The sequence below is a fragment of the Musca domestica genome, unplaced genomic scaffold (assembly GCF_030504385.1).
Source record: "Musca domestica strain aabys unplaced genomic scaffold, Musca_domestica.polishedcontigs.V.1.1 25, whole genome shotgun sequence".
Classification (NCBI taxonomy): Eukaryota; Metazoa; Arthropoda; class Insecta; order Diptera; family Muscidae; genus Musca; species Musca domestica.
This window is the reverse complement of record NW_026712277.1, coordinates 4,436,401-4,463,516: the sequence shown is the minus strand read 5'-3', so window position 1 is coordinate 4,463,516 and position 27,116 is coordinate 4,436,401. Positions and strand designations below refer to the sequence as shown.

The 27,116-nt window shown below is 35.1% G+C and overlaps 1 protein-coding gene across 2 annotated transcripts in view; it reads right to left on the bottom strand.

The window, feature by feature from the left end:
* Positions 1-563: 563 nt before the first annotated feature.
* The window catches only part of LOC101893741 (CDK5 and ABL1 enzyme substrate 1), a 78,637-nt gene continuing 52,084 nt past the window's right edge, over positions 564-27,116 (bottom strand). The window contains exons 4-11 of one of the 2 annotated variants that reach the window (XM_020035087.2): positions 8,545-8,940; positions 8,359-8,482; positions 8,148-8,290; positions 4,501-4,533; positions 3,849-3,951; positions 1,382-1,575; positions 1,112-1,316; positions 564-1,041 (exon numbers count right to left, since the gene is read on the bottom strand). In XM_020035087.2, the coding sequence (XP_019890646.1) occupies positions 901-1,041; positions 1,112-1,316; positions 1,382-1,575; positions 3,849-3,951; positions 4,501-4,533; positions 8,148-8,290; positions 8,359-8,482; positions 8,545-8,940 (1,339 nt within the window). In that variant the 3' untranslated portion in view covers positions 564-900. The remainder of the gene's footprint in view (positions 1,042-1,111; positions 1,317-1,381; positions 1,576-3,848; positions 3,952-4,500; positions 4,534-8,147; positions 8,291-8,358; positions 8,483-8,544; positions 8,941-27,116) is intronic. The other variant, XM_059123799.1, reaches the window with a different exon arrangement.

Here is a 27,116-nt window from a genome sequence, read left to right as displayed (position 1 = left end):
TTCTTGTTGGTTTTTTTTAATTCCATTTTTCAGATTTTTTTTTTTTTTTTTTGAAAAATCTTGTAAAGGTTTTTCTATAATTTTTATTTTTACTTCAATTATATTATTTTTATGGTTTCTATTTATATTTTTGAAAAATCTTGCACTGCTTTTTTTCTGTTATTTTTTACTTTAATCATATTATTTTTATAGTGTTTATTTATATATATATATGAGCTTTTATTTTTTATCTTGGCATTTCTAATATCCGTTCATTTGAAATGTGTTATTTTATTTTATTTATTATTTTGGTTTATTTTTTACTTTACTTATATTATTTTCCTGGTTTTATTTATATATGAGCTCCGTTCTTTTGAAATATTTTTCTTATATGTTTTTCATAAATTTTTCTTCGATTTTATACTTTTAGTATCTTAATATTTTCAAAAAGAATATTTCATATAAATTTACTTGGATTTTATTATATTTATTTTTGCTTATTTATTTTTTCTCAAAATATTTTTTGTTTTTGTTTTGTTTTCGGTACCCAAAAAATTTAAATATGTTTTTACATTCACACCTCATTTTCATTGTGGTTTGTCTTTATATTTATATAAAAAAATTCCTTAGAAAATCATTATTTTTCTTCATATCAAAATACCCATACGAATGCGTTAACTTCTAGTTAAGATTTTGTTACTTTTTTATAAAAAAAAAATACACCTACACCTCGCTTGATAATCGTTGTTGCTAATATAAAAAAGAAATAAAAACTACATTCTTATAAGAAAATCCTTGACATTTGTTATAAACAAAAATCCAACTCTATTTCTTGCTACTGGCACAACGACGAAAATAATGGCGCGATGTATTTGCAGCTGCCGTTAGGAAACGCTTGTCGGCAAAGCGTTTAGGCCAATTCTAGGATTCGTAGAGTAAACGCTGATAATGAGGTAAGATCTCGTGCATGGGTACATGCAGACTAAATTCCAGAGCAACAAGGACGGCAAATTCCGAGGAAATCAATTCTTTGCGATTCAAACGGAAAACGTTTTCGGTTTTCTGAAACAAACAAATAAAAACAAATTTAAATAAAATACCTTCCAATCATCAAATTTTTTTCAATACCCACCTCAATTAAACTCTTCAACAAATCCCCCTTGACATCGTTCATCTTGGCACTCAACAAGAGACAGGCTCCGGCACACAATTTCCGATTGGATTTATTGATTAAATTGGCCAAAATTAATTTCTCAAAATAGACATAGGCCTGCGATATGGTTACCAAATCGATGCGACTGTCCAATTTGTTGATGCGACGCATTTCACGTTTAATGCTGAAAAAAGGAAAATTTTCATTTTCAACAACAATAAAAAATAAAAAATCCTTGAGACCCCTTACCTCCTCAATTTGCTCAGGGTCAATTGTATGTGTGGGAATTTCTCACGGAATTTATCGTTGAGCTCCTTTTTCAAATCCGATGGTCGCACATAGTCAATCACCGATGTCATGTACGAGGTAAAGGTTAACAGAGTACGATGCTTGCCGGCAATCAGTTCGGGATCATCTAAAATATTGGCCGAATATTGTTGGAGCTGGAAAAGAAAGAGCGAGAAAAATTATTACTAAATTCGAGAATATTGGATTTGAGAACCCCTAGAAGAATACCTAAACTGTTCCAAGAAAAGTTCAAATAGCTTTTCAGAAGAAATTTTTGAGGGTTACTATGAGAAAAGATAAAATACAATCTTCAGGACCTCTATGAGAAAATTTCAAGACAATAGGAGAGCTACTCATTATAAGAGGATGAGAAGGGTTTTTCGAAGGACTCCAAGAGATGACGTTTTGGTCTTCTATGAGAAAACATTCTGGTGGTCTTCCATGAGAAGACCTTGTGGTCTTCCATGAGAAGACCTTGTGGTCTTCTATGAGAAGACCTTTTGGTCTTCTATGAGCAGACCTTTCGGTCTTCTATGAGAAGTCCTTTCGGTCTTCTATGAGAAGTCCTTTCGGTCTTCTATGAGAAGTCCGTTCGGTCTTCTATGAGAAGTCCGTTCGGTCTTCTATGAGAAGTCCTTTCGGTCTTCTATGAGAAGTCCTTTAGGTCTTCTATGGGAAGAAGACATTCTGGTCTTCTATGGGAAGAAGACATTCTGGTCTTCTATGGGAAGAAGACCTTCTGGTCTTCTATTAGAAGTCTTCTAGGGGAAGAGGGCCTTCTGGACTTCTACGGCAAGAAGACCTTTTGGTCTTCTATACGAAGAAGACCCTCTGGTCTTCCTTGTGGTCTTCTATGAGAAGAAGACCTTCTAATCTTTTATGAGTAAAAGACTTTCTGGTCTTCTATGAGAAGAAGGCCTTCTGGTCTTATGTGACAAGAAGAAGACCTTCTAGTCTTTTATGACAAGAAAGACCTTCTGGTCTTCTATGACAAGAAGAAGACCTTCTGGTCTTCTATGACAAGAAGAAGACCTTCACGTCTTCTATGAGAAGAAGACTTTCTGGTCTTCAGATGAAAAGAAGATCTTTGGTCTTCTATGAGAAAAAGACTTTTGGTATTCTATGAGAAGAAGACCTTCTGGTCTTCCATGAGAAGACCGTTTGGTCTTCTATGAGAAGACCTTTTGGTCTTCTTTGAGAAGACCTTTTGGTCTTCTATGAGAAGACATTTGGTCTTCTATGAGAGGACCTTTTGGTCTTTATGAGAAGACATTTTGGTCTTTATGAGAAGATCTTCTGGCCTTCTATGAGAAGACCTTTTGGTCTTCTATAAGAAGACCTTTCGGTCTTCTATGAGAAGTCCTTTCGGTCTTCTATGAGGAGACCTTTCGGTCTTCTATGAAAAGACCTTTCGATCTTCTATGAGAACAAGACCTTCTGGTCTTCTATGGGAAGAAGACCTTCTGGTCTTCTATGGGAAGAAGACCTTCAGGTCTTCTATGAGAAGAAGACCTTCTAATCTTTTATGAGAAAAAGACTTTCTGGTCTTCTATGAGAAGAAGGCCTTCTAGTCTTCTATGGGAAAAAGACCTTCCAGTCTTCTATGAGAAAAAGACTTTCTGGTTTTCGATGAGAAGAAGGCCTCCTGGTCTTCTATGAGAAGGAGACCTTCTGGTCTTCTATCAGTAGACTTTCTGGTGTTTTATCAGCAGACCTTCTTGTCTTCTATAAGAAGACCTTCTGGTCTTCTATCAGAAGACATACTATTCCTCTATCAGAAGACCTTCTGGCCTGCTATCAGAATACTACAGAAGACCTTCTAGTCTTCTATCAGAAGATCTTCACGTCTTCTATGAGAAGAGTTTCTGGTCTTCTATCAGAAGACGTTCTGGTCCTCTATAAGAAGACCTTCTGGTCTTCTATAAGAAGGCCTTCTGATCTTCTATAAGAAGACCTTCTGGCCTTCTATGAGAAGACCTTCTGGCCTTCTATGAGAAGACCTACTGGTTTTCTACAAGAAGACCTTCTGGTTTTCTATGAGAAGACCTTCTGGTTTTCTATGAGAAGACCTTCTGGTCTTCTATGAGAAGACTTTCTGATCTTCCATAAGAAGACCTTCTGGTCGTCTATGAGAAGACCTTCACGTCTTCTAGGAGAAGGCCATCTGGTTTCAATGAGAGGACCTTCAGGTCTCAATGGCCTTCAATAAAAAGACATTCTTGTCTTCTATGACAAACACTTTTGGTTCTCTTCGATAAGGTCTTGCCAAGAAAAATATCTTCCTGTTTCCCTCCTCTGTGAGAGACATGATTTTTGGTCCCTGTATGGGTCTTAGGACTTCTACAACCCTACCTTCCGTTAATCCTACAAGAAAACTTTGTTTGAATTTTGTTTCTTAATTAAAATTAATCCAATTATTTTTACATACTTGTGAGCATCGACTGCCATCCAACGATTCATCAAAATCAATTTTCACATCTGGCGATGGGCTGGCGGTATTATTGCGATTATTGTTGTCATAAGTGAAACACCTAGAAAAGAGAAAAAATGTTATGTTTTAATAAATTTCTAATAAAAATCGTTAAAAATATTAAGAAGCTGTTCTAAAAGAAAACATAACTACATGATGCCAAATTTTATTGGATTTTTTTTCTGGTTTCGAATGAAGTATTATACCAAGGAAAATGGGGAACTAAACTAACTACTACAAAACACACACACACACACACAATATGTAAAACAAACACACGCACACGTACATATACACTTTGGGAATTCAAATTGCTGTTTTGTAATGGCAAAATATAAAACGACTGGTTCACCATGTCGAACGCAGGAGTTTTTTTAGATTTTTTTTATTGAATTGTCGCTCGAAATTGTGAAGCAGTCAGAATTTTCAAAATCTAAGCTTGTCCAATAAAAGGTGTTTTTCGTAACAAATTATTTCTACGCACACACACACGCACAGGTTTAAAAATGTTTAATTAACGCACAGTTTACATTGACAACAATAGTTATAAAACGTAAAACCAAATAAACAATAACAATGAATATGAGAAAGAAATGGAATTTGCGATTACCATTTTCCTTCATGTCGTGTCATTAATTTAGTCCTGGAAAAATAGAAAATGTTGGGAAAAGGTTGATGAAAAAATTTGGGTAATGCCATGAAACGATGTTTACAAAAAGGGAGACGATATGAAAGTGAGAATGGGAAAGAATTTACAAAAAAATGGAAAGAGAATGTTTAGACTTTCAGGAACCAGGAACCTAAAAGGATCTCGAAGGTCCTTCAATAAAGGTTTTTTTAACCAAGACATATTAATATCCCAAAAAATAATATCATGAAATATATTTGATATGAAATATCCAACATATTTCTATTCCATAAAAAATGAGGATCATAAGGGCTTCAATAAGGGAATCTTAACTGTGCCCTCAATTAAAAAATGTATTCTAATATTGCATCAGAATTTTGAAGGAAAAATTCTTTTTTTTATTTTTTGCCTAGGTTTTCAAAAAGGCCACAAAAAATCAACTAAAACCCATTTTTGGCCACATGTAAAATGTATACCTGCTTCACCTTCCCCCTACAACTCAACACTTTTTCCACTTTTCCCTCATAGTTTGTTTATTGTAAAACAAAATAAAAACAAAAAGAAAATTAAATTAAAAAAATTCCATCTACAATGAAATTGTAGTACTCCCAAATTGTTTTGTTAATTGTGCGGAATTTGAATAGCAGAAATAAACGTAAGGCACGATTAAATCAACAACGCATTTTTTGTTTATTTAAAGGAAAAACAAACAAACAACAACAGCAGCAATTGTAAAATAATTATAAAAAATGCAAAACAAAAAAAAAAACTCAACAAAGAATTCGACACCCAATCTCAAGTAAAAGAGGGCTTGTCATGAGTGGTAACAATAATAATAACATTTATTTCGTTGTTACTGTTGTTATTGAAATTTGTTGTTGTTGTTGTTTTTGTAGATTTTATATCTCTTCTAGACAGATGAAGAAGATATGAAGTTGTTTGGGCTAAAAATATCTTGTTGATTGGAGGTGAAGAACAAGGTTACAGGTTCAATGAATGAATGAATGTCTGACATTCATTAAAACTTACAAAAAAAATAATTTTTGTTGAAGGATAGGAACATCCTTTGGTCTTCTTTATATCGAAATTATATATTTTATGCCCAAGAATAGGACCCTGTAGTTTCACTTCAAAAAAATTAGTTGGGAGTAGATACGGGGCTAAATTCCAAAATTCTGAATCGCACAAATTGATGAAAATGAAGAACAAAGTTCCAACTCTAAAAGCATGTTTATAATATAGTTTTTTTTTTTTTTTGCATTAACACCCATTTTCAGGATTAGTTAGCCTAGTCAGATTTATAACCCATTCAATATTTGACCTATTCCACGAAAATTTTGAATTAAACCAAGGCAAAATATACAAATTTATATTAATTTCGATCGAAATATTCAAGTGCGAGAATTTGACCCCAGAAATAATTAAGTTGTGGTATTATAAATCCAATTTTTGGCATGCTTAGTTTATCTTCACTGGAGAACCCAAGTGCCTAGGAATGGTACTTTTGTTCGTCAATTATGATGGAAAAGGAATGTTAAATAAACCTTCGATCAGGGACCTGACTCTATTGATTATATTAATGCAAAGAAGTAAAGGAAAAAGACCGAGTTCTCCAAACCTAAATAATAAGCTGGCTGTATTAGAAGAGCTTTTGGAAAAAAAGGAGCGAAGACCTTTTGGAAAAAAGGAGGGAAGATCTTTTGGAAAAAAGGAGAGAAGACCTTTTTGCCTTCTATAAAAAACTTCTGGTATTCTATGACTGGCTGAAGGGGTCTGAATTATCAGGCCACAAATATTATCCTGTTTTTATTAGAAGACCCTTTTATGAAGAAGAGATAAGACATATCTGCCTTCAAATAAAATCTTCTAGACTTCTACGAGAAGACCTTCTGGTCGTATAGGACAGTGATGTGTCCTTCACAACGTATATTGATGTTTGGCTTGGTGATAGACTTTATACACAAAATACTACTTCCAAGAAATCCTTCCTTCCTACTATTCTGACAGAGGATGAGGGCTACTTAGAAAAGTCAAAATCACAATTGTTATGGGAGTTTTTACCTACCATAGGTGCATACAATACATGATTATCCATGACGATCTATGGGAGAAGGGCGATAGTAAACTCTGAAGGCTCAGAATTGTTAGTACATGTTGTCTTTTTAGCGGTAAGAAAATATTACAGTAAAATGATCCTAAAAGATTTCGGGTTGGAATGAAGTCAATTATAATGTTACACTCAGATTATCTAACAGAATTATATATACATATATACAACAAGTAAAAAAGCAGGTAAGTTCGGCCGAGACCAACTTTTTATACCTTCCACCATTCGAAATGAACTTGAAAATTTTTAAAAATAAAAATCCGTCGAAAAATGCCTCTCAAAAAACCTGTATATGGGGGCTATACGAAATTTGACGGTGAATAATGTCGCAAAAATCTTGGAAATACCAAATATCTTGGGGTAGCGTTATAGGAGTGCTATACTAAAACGTAGACCCTAGAATTTCAGAGAATGTCATTGAAAACTGTGATTTAAATCATCAAAATGCCGAATTTCGGGAGGTACAGTTATATGGGGGATATACGATATCGTGGACCTATGTAGACAATTCTCTTTCAGGGGGTAAAGTACTCAGAAGGAGCTCCTTGTGTGGATTTTAAGCCAATTCCATTGAAAAATGTGGCTAAAATCAACAAAATACCCAACATCGGAGGCACCATTGCATGGGGGATATACGATATCGTGGACCTATATAAACAATTCTCGTTCAGGGAATAATGAACTCACAGAGAACTCCTTGTGTAAAATTTCAGACAATTCCATTTAAAAATGTTGCTAAAATCATCAAACAACCTAATATCGAGAGGTACAGTAATATGGAGGGATATACGATATTGTGGACTTATATAGACAATTATTTTTAAGAGAATAATTGTGATTACTATTCCATTGAAAAAAGTGCCTAAAATCATCAAAATACCGAATATTGGTCGGTTATATGGGGGCCATTCGATATCGTGGACCGATATAGCCCTTTCAATACCGGTATGGTAGCTACCATGGATACCAGTCATCATTCGAGTAAAAGTCACAAACAGACATTTATAGAACCTCAAAACTAATTTCTTTTTAATTTAAAACGATAAAAACCTATCGAAACCCCTAGAGAAACAGACCAGAAATATTTTGGGTAATGAAAATTAAATTCTTGGGAAACAATTTCAATATAGGCCTGATTTTATAAATATTCAACATTTACAGAATTTCCACAGTGAAGGGTATGAAAAGAAATGGCCAGCCGATTATAAGGCCATTCCTCACAAATTTAATTTTTGCCAGGGCAACATTGATATGGACTGAATGATAATGAACTATTTGTACAAAATCTTGGAGATAACATTAGAAAATGCATTTCCATGCAACAAAATAATATTGGGGAATTTATATTATTTTTATGATCCGCTTAAGTTTTAAAAATGACAAATGAAAACTCCAAAATACCCCTCAAAATGGTCCTTACAAATATTGATGAATATGAGGAATTGTTTTTTACAAATCTTAATACTATCCCCCCGAAAAAGGGATTTACAATGCATCGATGGAGAGGACAACTAAAATTTACCTAGCAATGCCATGATTTTTCAATGCAGCCGTGCCGGTGATTTCCATTTGACCCTCAAGCAATGATACAGTGCCGGCACCATGTTTTTTGCCCTCCTTGGAGAATTGACGGGAGGGTATCAAGAGATGGCCATAGGAAATGTCCTGAAATAGATAAAAAAAACTATAAATTAATACAAAATATTGAAATGTGTATTTTTTTCAAAACATACCTGGCCACTTTCACCCCGCTCAATGCCCAGCAAATCGAAGGGATCAAAGGGGGCATCATTGATGGCCGACAATGGCCGGGAGGCCGAGGTGTTGCGGCGTCTGCCCTCCTTGCGCAATTCAGCCCTGTATGGGGTAAGAGAATTGAATTAAAAGCTTTTTTCTTTGATTTTGATTTGGAACCTTACCTTCCATTCTTACCCTTGTAGTAGGGCAATGCCGAAAATATGAAAAACGGTACTTTACGCGAAACTAAAACTACTCTCTCATCTTTGTACTGATGCTGTTTGTGGGCCTGCGAGCCCATTAAACGCAAATCCTTAGCATCATTGATTTGCACCGATTTGGTTATACTGCCACGATTACTAAATGAGCCGGGTGTCAAACTTTCCGTGCTGCTGTCATCGGTAATGTGCGATATTGTTGAACCCAAAATTGTGTTGTATGGCCTCTTGCCACCACCAACTACGCCAAAGGTCATGGATGCTGCTGAATTGCCCGAATTGCTGGCACGCATACCAGGGGCCGTATTGAGACGTTGACGACGTTCTGGCTGGATGTCTGCAGCGCCATTGCTAAAGGTTCTGTAAGAAAAGGGAGGAAAAATTTTGAGATTAGTATAAAATTTAGAAATTTGAAAAAATATTCTTAGTTCTAGGATTATTTTGGAGTTTCCGATTGAAAAATGATCTAACCGTCATCAGGCCACCATGAATTTGGTAGACGTTTGCCAGATTTTCGAAAAATTGCTACTATTCAAAATTTTCAAAACCACAAATGGCTGGCTGGTTATCGGAAGGTATAATAAAACATAACCAACAAAAAAAAAAACAAGTACAAAATTGAAACACCCAACCAAAAGGGCCTTGAAAATTATTGCTGCCTTCGAAAAAGCCACTCAACGAATATTGAGACAAAGCAAACGAAGTTTGTATAAAGAAATACATGCAAACCAGGCCACAAGAGGTTAAAGAGGGCCAGATTTTGGTTATCTTATATCCGACAGTTTATTATAAGTGCAGTTTTCTGTTCAAATCTTTAAATTTAGTTTTTAAAAATTGTCACAGAAATTATGATCGTCTGCCCCACCCCATGTTATATTCCAAAACCCACACCATCTGTGTGTATCTATGTGTGGAACAAGTGTAACAGGCGATCAGTTCAGATCGTCTGTTGACATTTTTCATTTCCATTAAAACTAAAGGTCGTCTCGGCCACAACATGTGTTTCCGTGGTCTTGTGACACAGAAACATATTTCAAAAAAATATGTGCGTGTTGTTTTTGTAATCGACCATGTAAATGTTTTTGTTGTTGTTGTGTGTTCATTAACATGTGAATTAGATTTAGCACGTGTATGAAAAAAAAGAATTGGAACAGTGGTTCGAAAAAAATCAAAGGGCAAGTGAAATTTTTATCCAGCGAATTATTTTCTGTGGAAGAAATAAAATCTCAACCTGGGTACCCTCGAATTTTTTGCTATGGAAAAAATGGGACCTGGGGTTCCTATGGAAAAAAATTGGGACCTATGGTCCCGGACGAAATTTTTTTCTATGGAAAAAAAAATTGGGACCTGGGGTCCCCGACGAATTTTTTTTCTATGAAAAAAAAAATTGGGACCTGGGGTCCCCGACGAATTTTTTTCTATGCAAAAAAAATTGGGACCTGGGGTCCCGACGAATTTTTTTCTATGCAAAAAAAATTGGGACCTGGGGTCCCGACGAATTTTTTCTATGCAAGAAAAATTGGACCTAGGGTCCCCGACGAATTTGTTTATATGGAAAAAAATTGGACCTAGGGTCCCGGCGAATTTTTTTCTATAGAAAAAATTGGACCCAGGGTCCCGGCGAATTTTTTTCTATGTAAAAAAATTGGGACCTGGGGTCCCCGAAATTTTTTTCTATGGAAAAAAATTGGGACCTGTGCGTCGCCGACGAATTTTTTTCTATGGAAAAAAATTGGACCCAGGGTCCCGTCAAATTTTTTTCTATGGAAAAAAATTGGGGCCTGGGGTCCCTGCGATTTTTTTCTATGGAAAAAAATTGGGACCTGGGGTCCCTGCGATTTTTTTCTATGGAAAAAAATTGGGACCTGGGGTCCCTGCGATTTTTTTCTATGGAAAAAAATTGGGACCTGGGGTCCCTGCGATTTTTTTCTATGGAAAAAAATTGGGACCTGGGGTCCCCGAAGAATTTTTTTCTATGGAAAAAAATTGGTTCCCGAATTTTTTTTTTTTTTTGAAAAAATCGCATCTGATATCCGGCGAATTAAAAACAGTCCCCGTTGAAATTGTTTCAATTTATCCCTGTCTCCATTAAATCATCCCCCAAAAGGCACGTGTTCAAGACATTTATTGCATCATTGTCTCTACTCATTTTGCAAAAACAAATAAATAACAAAAAAATTAATCAAGCAACGAATCAAAATTCAAGTACTTTCATAAACAACCATTGAAATGAGAACAAAAAACTGTTAACAAAAATAAATAAAGAAATTAATAAAACAAGATAATGAGACCCCTAACCTCAACGGCATTATGACAAAATAATGTGCACCTTGGCGTTATAAAGGAGAAAGTGATTAAGTGAGGTTTTTTGATACAAAAAAAAATGTCAACATGGAATTTTCTGGTAAAATTTATTTATAACTTCTCAAAAAAAAAATCGCAATTAAAAATTTATGAAAATATTTATTTGGAAAAAAAAAAAATAAAACGAGAATTATAGGCATTGGTTTCAAGTTGGTGGGCCATTGAAGTCAAATCCATTAGACCCTAATGTTAAAAATTTCACTTTACATTTTTGGCAATTTTTTCGCCATAGATTCAAAAGGCTCTCATAAAAGAGAGCAAGTAAATCGAATGTCCTTTTTTGGGCATAATAATTAACGAAATGCCGATTCGCCGTGAAGTGGCTGAAAAGCGAAATACCAATAGAACGGTCTCCATTCATCTCAACCACAAATTAGCAATGACAGGAAAAACGGGATACAGAAACATTTTCCAGCATCCAAAAAGAAAGCCATAGCAATGCTTTGCCAGAAAACAGGACACCCACATGGCAAACTAGTAGTGGTGGAGGAGAGGGTTGACTAAAACAATAATTACAAATGAAATGAGTTAATGAGCTTTCCCAAGAAAACCCCCCCCCCTCCCCCCCGGCAATGGAGAATGAAATCCAATATAAATATGACATTTCAACAAACATAGACTTTAGTTAATGAGCAAGGAATAGGAGCTCATAACAAATTGGAGAAGGAAAAAGGACAGTGTGAAACCACAGACATACAGATTCCTTTAGAAATGATTTGGTAATTAAACACACTCACACACACACAAAATATGTAATTAAATTTTAGCACCAGGAATTTGACACACACACACCAGAACATATATGTATACCAGGACATCCAAGCATCGACATTTCATTTTAAGGAAAAATAATTCCCCTCCTCCTCCCCCACCACCAAGAGGCCAATAAAAATCCTTGGCAATTAAAACTCTCTGCCAAGTAATTAATTAAAAATAGTTGTGGTTATTATTGTTTTATTTATCTCTTCCGAAAAATGCCAGCTAGCTAGTTAATGAGTAAGGAATAGGCGCCCAGAAAACTAGATTCGTAGACAACTGGGATTTTACAAAAATGCTGCTGCTGCTACTGCTAACGCTCTATGGCAGGCACCAACATTTTTAATTAGTTGATGGAAAAGTTTTTGGGAGATGGAAAACACACAAAAAAAAAATAAAAAGGAAACAATGCTTAAATGAGGTTGTAATGCGAAAGGACACCCAAGGAAAAATGTCAGTAATAAATCAAGAGGACTGATTGTTTTCTATATTAAAAGGAAAAGTGCCTTTGGAAAAAAAGATCACAGTCTATCAGCAACTTTTTTTCTATTTAAAAACTATTCCCAATTAGCGCCCTCTACATGTCAATATGCAAATTATCGACTTTTCCATATGCCTACATTAAAAACTAAATCTGAACATACTTATTACTCATTTATATATAAAAATATAGCATCGCTTATTTTTATTTATGAATCGGCCCCATTACTTATACCAGCGCCATCTTTAGGTCAATTTTTGAAATAATTCAAATTTTCAAAAGCAGATTTTTTGCCTAGAAACAAATGACATTCCCCCGGACTCGACCAGAAGTCATATCATTCTCAGTTATCAGTCAGCGCCATCTATATGACAATATATCGATGGTCTTAGTTTTAAGAGAAAAAAGCCAGGATAAATATATTCCCATAAAAAAATACTTCCTGTCCCAAAACGCCTTCATGAATCACCCTCAACATCTAGATCAGTGGCACCTTCTAGTACAATATTCAAAGACTCAAATATCTATCGAAAAAAATACAACCAGGTCAAGATTGACTTATTTTTTAAACGCCATCTACATGTCAAGCCAGATAATCATTTAATGGAGGCTTAGTTTACAAGAGATATATAGATGTCGGATTAAATTTTAAATTCGAAAAAACTACAGTCAGGTCAAGACTGACTTATTTTTTAAACGCCATCTACATGTCAAGCCAGATAATCATTTAGTGAAGGCTTAGTTTACAAGAGATAGATGTCGGAATAAATTATTTTTGTGTTGTGTATTGAACTCCTCCATAAATCACCCTCAACATCTAGATCAGCGGCACCTTCTAGTACAATATTCAAAGACTCAAATATCTATCGAAAAAATTACAGCCAGGTCAAGACAGACTTATTTTTTCAAACGCCACCTATATGTCAAGCCAGAGAATCATTTAATGGAGGCATAGTTTATAAGAGATAGATAGATGTCGGATCAATTTGTTTTTGGTTCTGTATTGAGAACGGGATTCTTTCAACGTAAGCATGAAGATAATAGCCTTTAAAGGTAGTACCATGTCTTTAAAAAATATTGAAATATTGATACTTATTCAGGAAAAGTCCCCAAATAGAGGAAGACAGGAAATTCTGTTCTATAAATGACAGAACTAAAATAAATTATCAAAAAAAAAAATTACAGCCAGGTCAAGACTGACTTATTTTTTAAACGCCACCTACATGTCAAGCCTGAGAATCATTTACTGGAGGCTTAGTTTATAACAGATAGATAGATGTCGGATTAATTTTTTTTGTTCTGTATCGAACTCCTCCATGAATGACCCTCAACATCTAGACCAGCGGCACATTCTAGTACAATATTCAAAGTCTCAAATATCTATCGAAAAAAATACAGCCAGGTCAAGACTGACTTATTTTTCAAACGCCACCAACATGTCAAGTCAGAGAATCATTTAATGGAGGCATAGTTTACAAGAGGTAGATAGATGTCGGATTAAATTTTAAATTCGAAAAAACTACAGTCAGGTCAAGACTGACTTATTAACGCCAACTACATGTCAAGCCAGAGAATCATATAATGGAGGCATAGTTTACAAGAGATAGATAGATGTCGGATTAATTTTTTTTTTGGTTCTGTATTGAGAACGGGATTCTTTAAATGTAAGCATGAAGATAATAGCCTTTAAAGGTAGTACCATGTTTTAAAATATTGATACTTATTCGGGAAAAGTCCCCAATAGATTTCATTACATATTTCTGGAAGACAAGAAATTTTGTTCTACAAATGGCAGAACTAGAAGAAATTTTCCTCAAAAGCCACCTTTATGTCACGTCAGGGCATCATTGCATAAAGACTTAGTTCCCAACCGATAGATAGATGGCGGGCTCAAATATATTGGTTTTGTATTGAGAACGGAAAGTCTTTTCAACTGTAACAGAAGTTGTAGGTCCTTTAAAAATATCGAGGCCATACTCGGAAAACGCCTTGAACTATAATATTTATTTATAGACTACAAAAAGGAAAGCCAAACCTAAATCATCATCAAACGCCACCTTTATGTCACGTCAGGGCATCATTGCATAAAGACTTAGTTCCCAACCGATAGATAGATGGCGGGCTCAAATATATTGGTTTTGTATTGAGAACGGAAAGTTCTTTCAAAGGGATGACAACAAGAAGAGAATAGCCTGTAAAAGAAGTTGTACGTCCGAGGCCATACCCTGAAAACGCCTTGAACTATAAAATTTCTTTATAGACTGCAAAAAGGAAATCTACCCTATGAAAGGCAAACCTAAATCATCATCCAGTGCCATCTATATGTCACACACGCGCATGCTTTCATGAAGACTTAGTTTCCAACCGATATATAGATGTCAGGCTAAGAAAAATATTTGTTCTGTACTGAGAACGACAAGTCCTTTCAATGGAGTGAAAGTATGAAGATAAAAGCCTGTAAAAGAAGTTGTAGGTACTCTAAAAAAATATCGAAATCATATTCGAGAATCTCTGTGCAAGAAATCCTCCTCTGTGAAAGGTACGGCTATAAGAAAATAATCATCCAGTGCCATCTATATGTCGCATCAGCAACACGACTTATTTAACTTGTTTTATGACGACTTAGTTTCTAATCGATATATAGATGTCGGGCTCAAAAATATTTTTTCTGTACTGAGAGCGGCTAGTTCTTCAGTGGAAAGGTTTTTGAAAAAATTATCCAATTCATGATGGCTATTCAAAAAGAAGCCTCAGACGGATGTATATGCATATCTCTAGAAGACTGTCCAGAAGACCGATGTGAAATGCAGAACTAAAAGAAAAATATCATCCAAAGTCATATATGTGTCACATCAGAACATAATGTAATGAAGATTCAGTTTCCAACCAATAGAAATATTCGGGTCCAAAAAATAGTGTTCTGTAAAAGAATCTTTAGCACTTTTAAAAATTCAAAGTAGTGACGGGTTTTCAGGAAATACTCATCAGATTGATGCATTTACATTTTTTGCTAGAAATTTCTATTTTTTAAAAGGCATAAGTATCAAATGCCACCTATATGTCACAGTATTATGTTATGGAGCTGTAGTTTACCAAACGACAGATAGATGTCGCTCCCAAAAAAGTTGCATTTGTACCGAGAAAGAGTTATTTTTCTGCCAATTAGATGGGAGCTTTACACACGAGGCATAAACATTAAAAGAAGTTGCGGAATCTCGAAATCCATGATGGCTTTTCGGAACTTATTTAAATTTAGCTTAGTATCTGCTTGTTTAAGGTCCAGGGTGAAAACTTTTATTGATTCGCTTATCTTTGAAGGCCAAGATTTCTTATTTCCTTGATGAAACTTTACTCCTAATGGATGGGATTTCAGAAAAATAAATTTCTGTTCAAATCGTAATTTTTGTAAACCCAACAAAAAAATAATAATTAGCTAAGAAATGTAAGATAATCAGTTAGTGCCTGTGGCCGTATTTCATCCAGTCAAAGTGGGAAACAAGTATTTTGTTTTATTTGAGGAAAACTTTTGCCAAATGAAAAAATACTGGGATGACAGCAACAAGAAAAAAGGATGCCCTTATGGACCACCCAATTAACCCTTAAAACAATTTAGGAAACAAGAAAAAATGTCCCGAAAATTCAATGCAAAAAAGTTTTATTTTCCCAAGACTTAATTAGGCTCTCAAAAGGGCTCAAAGTCCTTCCAACTTTGTAAAGAAATAAAATCAACATTTGATGGAAATTTTGTTGAGGTTATTCAAGGGTTAAGCAGCCAGCCATGGCATCCCTTAATGATGGAAGGCATGCGGCAAATGTTGTGCCACAACTAATTAATTAGACATTTCCCCAACGTTGGGCGCCATTTGTTTTATAGTCAAGTAAAGTAATTAAAAATGTAACAGCATTCTCATTATTTTTCTTGCCCCAAGGGGGAACATATATTTTTAACACTCTTAATGAGTAAGGAATAGGTTGGCAGAAAAACAGGAGCAGCAACAGAAAATATATTCCCTTTTGAAGGATATGGCAAAAAAAGTCCTTGGAGTTGTGACATCCCCCTACCACTAATAGTTTGGCAATTAAAACTTGAAGATGTCTGTCTGTCACATTAATTAGTTGTTGATGGTGGTGGTGGTAATGGGCATAACAAAATGTCAGACTTAATGAAAAAAGGACCAGGTTGGCAGGAAAAGTAAAAAGTCGGAATGCAAGAAAGTCGAAAAAAATGTTAAGTGCCATACAACCTAAAAAAAAATTCAAACAGAAAAAGTTATCTAATTAAAATTCTTTGCCGTGGTAATGAAGTTGTGCGGTTAATGAGATCTCATTATCATTTAAATGACACTTGGCTAATTAATAAACGTCAAAGTTAATGAGAAAATTACCAGGCCAAAAGGAAGAGTAGCTAGGTAGTTGGTGGATTTTTTTATGGGGGCTTCCAATTTGTTTGTGGCAGTCCCTAGAAGGCTTGGCCAAAAAAAAGCAATACTTTCCCACATCATAGGCAACCACATTAGGCCAAAAACAATTACACATATTTAACTTGGCTAATTAATATTCGTATAACATTCAACTATTCATTCATACCTCCACTCATTCATTCCTTCGCCCATCCATCATTCACTCATTAATCATAGATGGACGTACGTACATAATTCTTTTTGTATGTAATGAAAAGAAATATATAAAAATGTCAAAGTTAATGAGCAAAATACCAGGCTAGCAGAAAAGTGAAGAAGGAATTTTGGAAGAAAAAATAAAATAGGTAATTATTTATAATCGTAGGGTAATTGAAGGGAAATTTAAGAGACCAAAAAAAAAGAGATAAGAAATGTAAATGGCATGGATTTTGTTTCTAAACTTAGGAGGATTCATTTTTTCAAAATCTCCAACAAAAGAAACTTCCAAATGATTATTTGATTTTTTTTTTCATAGGGAAACATTTGCAAATATTTCTCATTAAATACTCTACCGCCACCTATGCATCAGTTAAAACAACTTCTTAAGAAAGCTGTATTTTCAAATATTTCCCATAAAGTACTCTACCTCCATCTATACGTCACCTTAAAACAACTTCTTAAGAAAACTGTCTTAAGTTGGATTTTTTCATAGAGAAAAATTTCAAAAGTTTCTCATAAAATACTCCACCGCCACCTATGCGTCAGTTAAAACAACTTCTAAAGAAAGTTGTATTTTCAAATATTTCCCATAAAGTACTCTAGCGCCATCTATGTGTCACCTTCAAACAGCTTCTTAAGAAAACTGTGCTTATTTGGATATTTTTTTCATAGAGAAACATTTTCATATATTCCCTTAAAGTAATCTACCGCCATCTATGCGTCACCTTAAAAAAACTTCTTTATAAAGTTGTGCTAATTTGGATTTTGGAAACGGGGGAAGTTTTTCCATAAACATAAATACTTGGACCTAAATATTCTTTAAGAAAGAAATTATTATCTGATTTTTTTTTTTTCATAGAGAAACATTTTTGAATTTTTCTCCAAAGGTACTGGAGCGCCATCTATGTGTCACTTAAAACAATTTCTTAAGAAAGTTGTGCTAATTTGGATTTTGGAAACGGTGGGAGTTTTTCCATAAACATAAATACTTGGACCTAAATATTCTTTAAGAAAGAAATTACTTTCTGATTTTTTTTCCTAGAGGAACATTTTCGAATTTTTCTCCAAAAGTACTGCAACGCCATCTATGCCTCACATAAAACAATTTCTCAAGAAAGCTGTGCTAATTTGAATTTTGGAAAGGGAGGTAGTTTTTCAATATATATGAATACTTAGACTCAAAAATTCTTTAAGAGAGAAATTATTATCTGAAAATTTCTTGTCATAAACATTTTCATATTTTTTCCATAGAGTACTGGACCGCCATCTATGCGACACATGAATCAACTTTTCAAGAAATATGTGCTAATTTGGATTTTGGTAACGGTGGGCGTTTTTCCATAAATTTAGATACTTGGACCTAAAGATGCTTCGACTCTCTATGGGGAAATACAGAAACACAAAGTTTCCAAATATTGCTCGTATTGGCACGCCATCTATCTGTCACTCAAGAATACCTTATGATATGTTTTGATACATTAACCTAAAGGCGACGTTTTTGATAGCCCTTATGAAAATTTCCAACAAAAAAATTCCCACAGTCCTTAAAAAATATTTTTTTCAAATATTTCTCAAAAAGTAGTGAACCGTCATCTATCCGTCACTTAAAACAACTTCTTATGTATTGGACCGCCATCCAGGCATCAATTAAAAACAATTTCTCAAGAAAGTTTTTGGAAAGGGAGGGAGTTTTTCAACAAATATAAATACTGGGACCTAAAGATTCTTAATGAAACTCTCTATGGGAAAATCCAAAAACAAATATTTTCCAAATACTGTCCATAACGTATTGGCCGCCATCTATCCGTCGCTCTAGAATTCCTTATGATATGTTTTGAAGCCTTAACTCCTAGGCGGCTTTTTTATACCCTTCACCATAAATTTGGAGGGTACATTAATTCCGTCGTTCCGTTTGCAACTCATCGAAATAATAATTTTAGACCCAACAAAGTATATACATATATTCTTGATCAGCGTAAAATTCGAAGACGATTTAGCCCTGTCCGTCTGTCCGCCTGTTGTAATCACGCTAGAGTCAAACCGAATAAATATAGGAAGCTAAAATGTTGCACCGATCTGTCTTTTGTCTGCAGGCAGGTCAAGGTGGAGGATGGGCTATATCAGTCCACGATATCGCATAGCCCCCATTGAAAGGTACCCTCGATATTCGGTATTTTAACCACATTTTTCAATGGAATAGTCTGAAAATCCACACAAGAAGTTCTTTCTAAGCACTTTACCCCCTGGAAGAGAATTGTCAAAATAGGTCTACATTTTAGTATAGCACTCATACTAACGCCATCTATGCGTCAAACGAGATCATCATCATCAAGGAGACTTTGTTTTCAGATAGATGTCAAGCCCCAAAATATTTGTTCCGTTTTGAGAACGGCCTTTTTTTCAGCGGGTTGAAAGCTTGCGGATAATATCCGCTAAAAAGAAGTTGTAAGTGCATTAAACATATGGGTAGTCAGAAAAGGTCCTGAGGCGGATGGATTTAAATTTTTCTCGATGATTGCACCGTCATCTATTCATCGAAGAGAATTGTCTACATGGGTCTACATTTTAGTATAGCATCCATACTAACGCCATCTATGTGTCAAACGAGACCATCATCATCAAGGAGACTTTGTTTCCAAACAATAGATAGATGTCAGGCCCCAATATATTGGTACCGTTTTGAAAACGGCATTTTTTCAGCGGGTTGAATGCACGAGGATAATTACAGCTAAAAAAAGTTGTAAGTTTTGTAAATATATGGTTATTCAGAAAAAAGTCCTGAGGCGGATGGATTTAAATTTTTCTCGATGATTGCACCGGTATCTATTCGTGGCTTGATAGAAAATTTTCTCTTTTTGGTCATGCGAAAAAAGGGAAATTTTCAAATTTGTACTTTTCTGAAGGTAATTTTTTGGTTTAGGTCTTACCAAAGAACATACCATCTATTGGTCGATTGGAAACAACAGCTCCTTTAAATTATAAACTGGTTTAGTTCAGTGCTTATTTGAGATTGACATATAGATGGCGTTTCTTCGTTTTCTTTAAATGCACTTCTTGGACGGGTTGTTTTTGTGGCACAGATAATTTTGTATTGAAACTATTAGTTTTTTTCTGAATTTAGGTTTTTTTCACTTCTGGATGTACTTTTCTAATGTCCATTCTTTGGATTAGGTGGATTTTAAATTCTTTAAAATCGAAACCAATGCCGATACAAAAAAAACTTTGCTGCAGAATAAACTGTCCAAGGTACAGCATATTTTCCAACCAATTGTTGGCACACCATCTATTGGTCGAATGGAAACAGTGCTTATTTGAGATTGACCTATAGATGGCGTTATTGCTTTCTTTATTATTTAGAGCTCTTCTCTGTACGTTTTTTTTTCTGAGCCAAGATATTTTTGTATTGAAACTATTAGTTTCGGCGAATTTAAGTTTATATTCAATTCGAACATATTTTCTTGCAGATCATTCCAAGATAAACAAGTGACAGTCAAAGGATTCTAGAGATCTTTGGCATCTAGGAGTCGTTTCTTATTTTTCATTTAATGCTCTCCTCTGGCCATGTTTTTTTTTTTAATTTCAATTGTTTTAATTCGAAATCAGTACCAATACCAAACAATTATTGCTTGAAAATAAACTGTTCGGAGTAGACCATGATACGGGGAATCAAAGAGGCCATCTACATGTCAATGCATCAAATACGAAGTTAGTACAGACAACCACCAAATTATTTTCTGGAGCTGTAGTTTTTACGCAGCAACAGATGGCAGGCCAATATTTTGTTGGGAATAATTAGAGATGATTATTTACCTATAGAACCCATTTGAAGGGGTTGGAACTAAGGAAGATATGAAGAAGGCCCACTATTTATGGAAGAGTTATAGTTCTTCCTTTGAAAAAATGTCTGGACCCTAGAATAATTTATTCGCCGAAGCTGAATTTTTTTTAAGAAACCAATTTATTTAGAGAACAATTTACCGGACCGGATTTATTTGGAGAACAATATACCGAGGCTGCGGACCTTTTTTATGCTGCAGAAAAAATATGGAGAAGGCCCACTATTTATGGAAGACTTAAAGTTCTTCCCTTGAAAAAAATGCCTAGACACTAGAATAATTTATTCGCCGAAGCTGAATTTTTTTAGAAACCAATTTATTTTGAGAAAAATTTACCGGACCGGATTTATTTGGAGAATAATATACCGAGGCTGCGGACCTTTTATATGCTGCAGAAAAAATTTCAGACACTTGGAATTGATTTTTTATTTGGAGAACAATTTACCGAGGCTGCGGAGCTTTTTATGCTGCAGAAAAAAATTCAGACACTTGGAATGGATTTTTTCCTTCAGAAAATATTTGGGACCTATTTTTGCTATAAAAACAAATACGTCGGTGCGCAGGTTTTTTATACAGAAATAAATTCACAGGAACCTCTGTACAAATATTTTTCCAACGGAAAATAATTTTTCGATCTGGTTTTTTTTACGAAAACTTTAAAAAAATTATACAAAAATTTAGAAACTGAAAAATTAAATTTCAAAAAAAATCCAAATTATTTAGTTTTCACTCAACACTGTTTTGGACACAAAATATCCCACTTGTCTAATGTAAACAATGGAGATAAAGAAACGAGTTGTAAATGTCATTGTTTACAAAACTACAATGTATTTGGCGTCCCAAACAAGGGGTTGAACACTTCGCTTATCAGCAACATGTCGACAATGCAGGGTTGGGTAGTTGTGTTTAATGGCCTCTGTGGTGCAAGAGGTTGTTTATTGACAACATTTTTATGTTTGGCAATAAATTTCGACGACTTAATGGAACGAACCGTCATTAATTTTCTTCAACAGCCATAAAATGTCAAAAAAATTAATGGAAAAATACCAGGGTATCAGAAAATTTTGAAAGGCGATTTTCAAACGCAATTTGTACTATCTGTGGGAGTTGATACCCCATTTTAAGAGAAGAGAAAAGTATTTTGTTTACAGTCTTTAGTTAGAAAATTTATTATTATTATCATCTGTTTACAACATGTGGCGCCCAACGTGTAACATTAATTAATTATGTGTTAAAAGTGTTATGTACCCTCATTAATATTACGGGAAGACAATTAATGTCAAAAATTAATTGCCAAAGTGCTGGGCCAGCAGAAAAGGGAGAAAAGTGTCCTTAAAAAGAAATGTTCAACAAAATATTCCTACATAACACTTTTTGAGTGTTATGTTTAAATCGGCGCCCAAGGGAAACCATAAATTACACTTCTTAAAAGTTTTACCCTCATCAATATTCTGAGAGGTAATTAATGTCAAAAGTTAATGGCGAAAATCCCAGGCTTCCAGAAAATGACAAGAAGTTCCATGTCTAACAATTTCTATTAAAAAAAAATTATTCTTCCGAGAGGTAGAAATAATTAATTTTTATGCAACTTGTGTACGTACCCTCATTAATATCCTAGCAGGCAATTAATGTCAAAAGTTAATTGGAAAAGTAGCAGGATACCAGAAATTAGGAGAAAGTCTCTGTACAAACATTTTTCCCCAGAAAATAATTAAAAGAAAATATTTGGGTTTCAATTTGATTGGCTTCATATTTGAGGGTCCTGGAAAGTGCTTAACCTCTCCATTGCTATGAAATATGCAAATTAAGGCTAAAATTACCAGGTGCTAAGAAAGAGCGAAGGAGTGACAAGGCATCAACAATATTCGCTCTTTGAATATTTTTTCTGACAATTCCGGAGGGATTCCAGCAATAAATAAATGTCAAAAAAAATTATAACTTAATACCAGGCAGGCAGAAATATAGGGAAGTTTCCTAATAAAGATTGGAGTATTTAATATAAAAATTTAAGTCGAGGTAGAATTTTTTTCCACAGAAAAAAAATTCGTAGGGACCTCAAGTCCAATTTTTTTCCATAGAAAAAAATTCGTCGACGGGACCAATTTTTTTTCTAAAGAAAAAATTTTGTCGGGACCCTGGGTCCCAATTTTTTTCCCATAGAAAAAAATTCGTCCGGGACCCTGGGTCCCAATTTTTTTCCCATAGAAAAAAATTCGTCCGGGACCCTGGGTCCCAATTTTTTTCCCATAGAAAAAAATTCGTCCGGGACCCTGGGTCCCAATTTTTTTCCCATAGAAAAAAATTCGTCCGGGACCCTGGGTCCCAATTTTTTTCCCATAGAAAAAAATTCGTCCGGGACCCTGGGTCCCACTTTTTTTCCCATAGAAAAAAATTCGTTCGGGACCCTAGGTCCAATTTTTTTCCATAGAAAAAAATTCGTCCGGGACCCTGGGTCCCAATTTTTTTCCCATAGAAAAAAATTCGTCTGGGACCCTGGGTCCCAATTTTTTACCCATAGAAAAAAATTCGTCCGGGACGATAGGTCCCAATTTTTTTCCATAGAAAAAAATTCGTCCGTGACCCTAGGTCCCAATTTTTTTCCATAGAAAAAAATTCGTCGGAACCCCCAGGTCCCAATTTTTTTCCATAGCAAAAATTCGTCGGAACCCCCAGGTCCCAATTTTTTTCCATAGAAAAAAAATCGTCCGGGACCCTAGGTCCCAATTTTTTTCCATAGAAAAAAATTCGTCCGGGACCCTAGGTCCCAATTTTTTTCCATAGAAAAAAATTCGTCCGGGACCCTAGGTCCCAATTTTTTTCCATAGAAAAAAATTCGTCCGGGACCCTAGGTCCCAATTTTTTTCCATAGAAAAAAATTCGTCCGGGACCCTAGGTCCCAATTTTTTTCCATAGAAAAAAATTCGTCCGGGACCCTAGGTCCCAATTTTTTTCCATAGAAAAAAATTCGTCCGGGACCCTAGGTCCCAATTTTTTTCCATAGAAAAAAATTCGTCCGGGACACTGGGTCCCAATTTTTTTCTATAGGAAAAAAAAATCGTCGGGCCCAATTTTTTTCCATAGAAAAAATTCGTCGTCGGGACCCTGGGTCCCAATTTTTTTCCCATAGAAAAAATTCGTCCAGGACCCTGGGTCCAATTTTTTTGCATAGAAAAAAATTCGTTGGGCCCCTGGGTCCCAATTTTTTTCCATAGAAAAAAATTCGTCGGGGCCCTGGGTCCCAATTTTTTTCCATAGAAAAAAATTCGTCGGGGCCCTGGGTCCCAATTTTTTTCCATAGAAAAAAATTCGTCGGGGCCCTGGGTCCCAATTTTTTTCCATAGAAAAAAATTTGTCGGGGCCCTGGGTCCCAATTTTTTTCCATAGGAAAAAATTCGTCGGGCCCCTGGGTCCCAATTTTTTTCCATAGGAAAAAATTCGTCGGGACCCTGGGTCCAATTTTTTCCATAGGAAAAAATTCGTCGGTAACCGACCCAAAATTGCACCTTGAAATTTCCTAAAATTTTCCAATATCTTCAATTGTTTCAAAACTCACAGCCATGCACTTCCGCATTTTTTGTGTTTCCCACAAAAAAAAATTCTGTCAATGCTATGCCGTAATGCTGACAAGGCTAACAAAGAACAGCATTAGCCATTCCGCCAGCCAGTCAGTCAGTGATTCCGACTGGTGTCTGGTCTGTTCTGGCCGATTACTGGAGGCAAACACATGAATGAATGAATGAATGATTTCCAAAAATAAACAGCCAGAACCAGCTACAAAAAAAAATATTCAACGGCATTAAGACAAACGAAACGAAATGAAACAATGAAGTTGGCCGGCGCCAGCCAACTGATTTTGTTTTCATTTGGATTTGAAGAGCCCGAGTCTAGAGTCGGCAAATGCTGGGCTCCCAATATATTACCTTCGCTTAATTAGTACTAGGTCGAGGTTAAATTAATTATGTTGAATCCAAAAACCTCAACCACACCGCAGCTCATTAAGAAAAACAAAAGAAGAATCTTGAAAACGGGGAGAAGGGGTGGGAGGGGAGGCGTAGAGAAGGGAGGGCACATGTTTCATTGTCAAACTGTAAAACTTTACAAAGTAAGAGACTCTCTGCTGGAGTGAGTGGCCTAAGCTAATTAGCAAAAAAGCTTAGCAGAGGCTAAAAGCTGTGGGAATAATGAGGGGGGCCTGGGGGTGGAGGATGTGGTAAACGTGGGAATAGCCAAACCTACGGGGTGGTTTTATGTTACACCAGGAATACAGCCAGGAAAATTCCATTGATTTCAACTGTGGAAACATAATCTTAATCTAATTAAAGCGTTGAACCATTTTGTACCAGGCTACCTTATTGGGATTTTCAGGCAAACCAAAAAAAAAAGGGGAGGAGGGGGAGGTGGAGGAAATTCCTTACCATGAAGAAGATGGAAAATGTAGTCACCTTATGGGATAGAATGGACCTCAGAGGCCTATATTTTTTTTATAAAAATTTTTGGAAGTCGATATTTTTTTATTAAAAAATCGGAAAGGCCTGAGGGGTCTACATTTTTTTTGAAAGAAAAAATTCAGGTCCTCAGAGGTTTACATTTTTTTGAGAGAATTTTTTTTCCAAAAAAGATATCCCCCACATTGCCTACATTGTCCCCTAGAAACCCTACCTGAAATAAATCAACTCTTTTCTCATATGTGGGGCCCCACAGCCTACCAGGTTGGCAGCAAAATAGCCAGAAAATTTCGAACGAAATAAAAATGTCTACAGAAAACAAAAAACGCTTCGAAGCAAGCATATTGCTTACAATTAATTATAAAATTGTATAGCTAATTAAATATTTACGCATATAAATATTTAAATACGTTTGTCGTCATACATTCACCCTTTTCTCTTTTTCTCCCCCTTTCCTTTGTTGTGGTCTATTCGGGTATGGCTTTGAATTCTATGCTCTTTAAGACAAATTAATTGCATTTCTATGTTTTTGTCTAATACACGAGCCTCTGTCGCTCTCCCTCTCTCTCTCTCCCCCCACTCTCTATCCATGAATAGAGCAGAGCTCATTAAGTTGTAGCAATTAATTATGTTCATTATGTGAGGAACCGAGGTGGGTATGGAAATTAAGGGGAACGTTGTGAAATAAAAAAGTAGTGAAATAATTGACTGAGAATCGACGCCCAGGAAAACGGAACGGCTGAAGCTGGAATCTTGAAATTTTGTATTTGTGTTTGAGATTTGAAGGTGGTTTGGAAATGAGTACTATATTTGTACGAAAAATACTAAATTTTGAGTTTATGGTACTAAATCTGGTATTTGGTGAAAGGATACAGCCGGAATCCTCAAATTTGATATTGAGGACTCTGTAGGTGTCCGTGATTAAGATATATAAGTATTTTTGAAAAAAGGTACTATAATTTTGCGAAAAATACTAAAGAGTACTAAATTTGGTATTGGGTGAAAGGATAGGACTTGAGTTCTCAAATTTGATTTTAAGGTCTCTGTGGTTTAGGTATGAAGGTGGTTTTGAAAAAATGTACTATAATTGTGTGAAAAGTACTAAAGAGTACTAAATTTGGTATTGGGTGAAAGGATAAGACTCGCTTTCTCAAATTTGATTTTGAGGTCTCTGTTGGTGTCTGTGGTTAAGATATGAAGGTGGTTTTGGAAATGTGTACTAAAATTGTACGATAACTACTAAATAGTACTATATTTGGTATTGGGTGAAAGGAATCCTCAAAATTAATATTGAGACCGCTGTTTGTATCTAGAATTGAGATATGGATGTGATTTTGAAAATGTGTACTATATTTGTAACAAACGTACTTAATGGTACTTAATTTGTTATTGGATGAAGAAGAAGAACTAAAATCCTTAAATTTAATACTGAGATCTCTGTTAATATCTGGAATTGAGATATGGAGGTGGGGGTTTTGGAAATGTGTACTATAATTGTACGAAAAGTACTAAATGGTACTATATATTATGTCTTGGTTGAGGGAATAGAGATAAAATCCTCAAATTTGATATGGATGCCACTGTTGGTGTCTGTGATTGAGAAAAGGGACTGGTTTTTGGATATGCGTACTATAATTGTACTGGGGCGTACTATATTTGGTATTGGATGATGGAATAGTCCTGATATTGGATATTAACTTAACTGTTGGTATCTGTGGTTAAGGTATGGAGGTAGTTTGGCAAATGCGTACTAAATTTGACCGAAAATTACCAAATAGTACTAAGTTTGTTATTGGGTGAAGAAGCAAAGTTAAAATCCTAAAATTTGATATATAGATGTCACTGTAGTCAATGGTTAAGATGGCTGGTTTTGGATATACGTACTATAATTGTACTAAATGGTACTAAATGTTATACTGGTTGAAGGGATAGAGCCAAGATTCTAAAATTTGATTTTAAAGTCACTGTTGGAAACAGGAAACATTCTTCTATTATTCTTTACAAAAAAGAAAAAAACTTTAAAAATGTGTAAAAC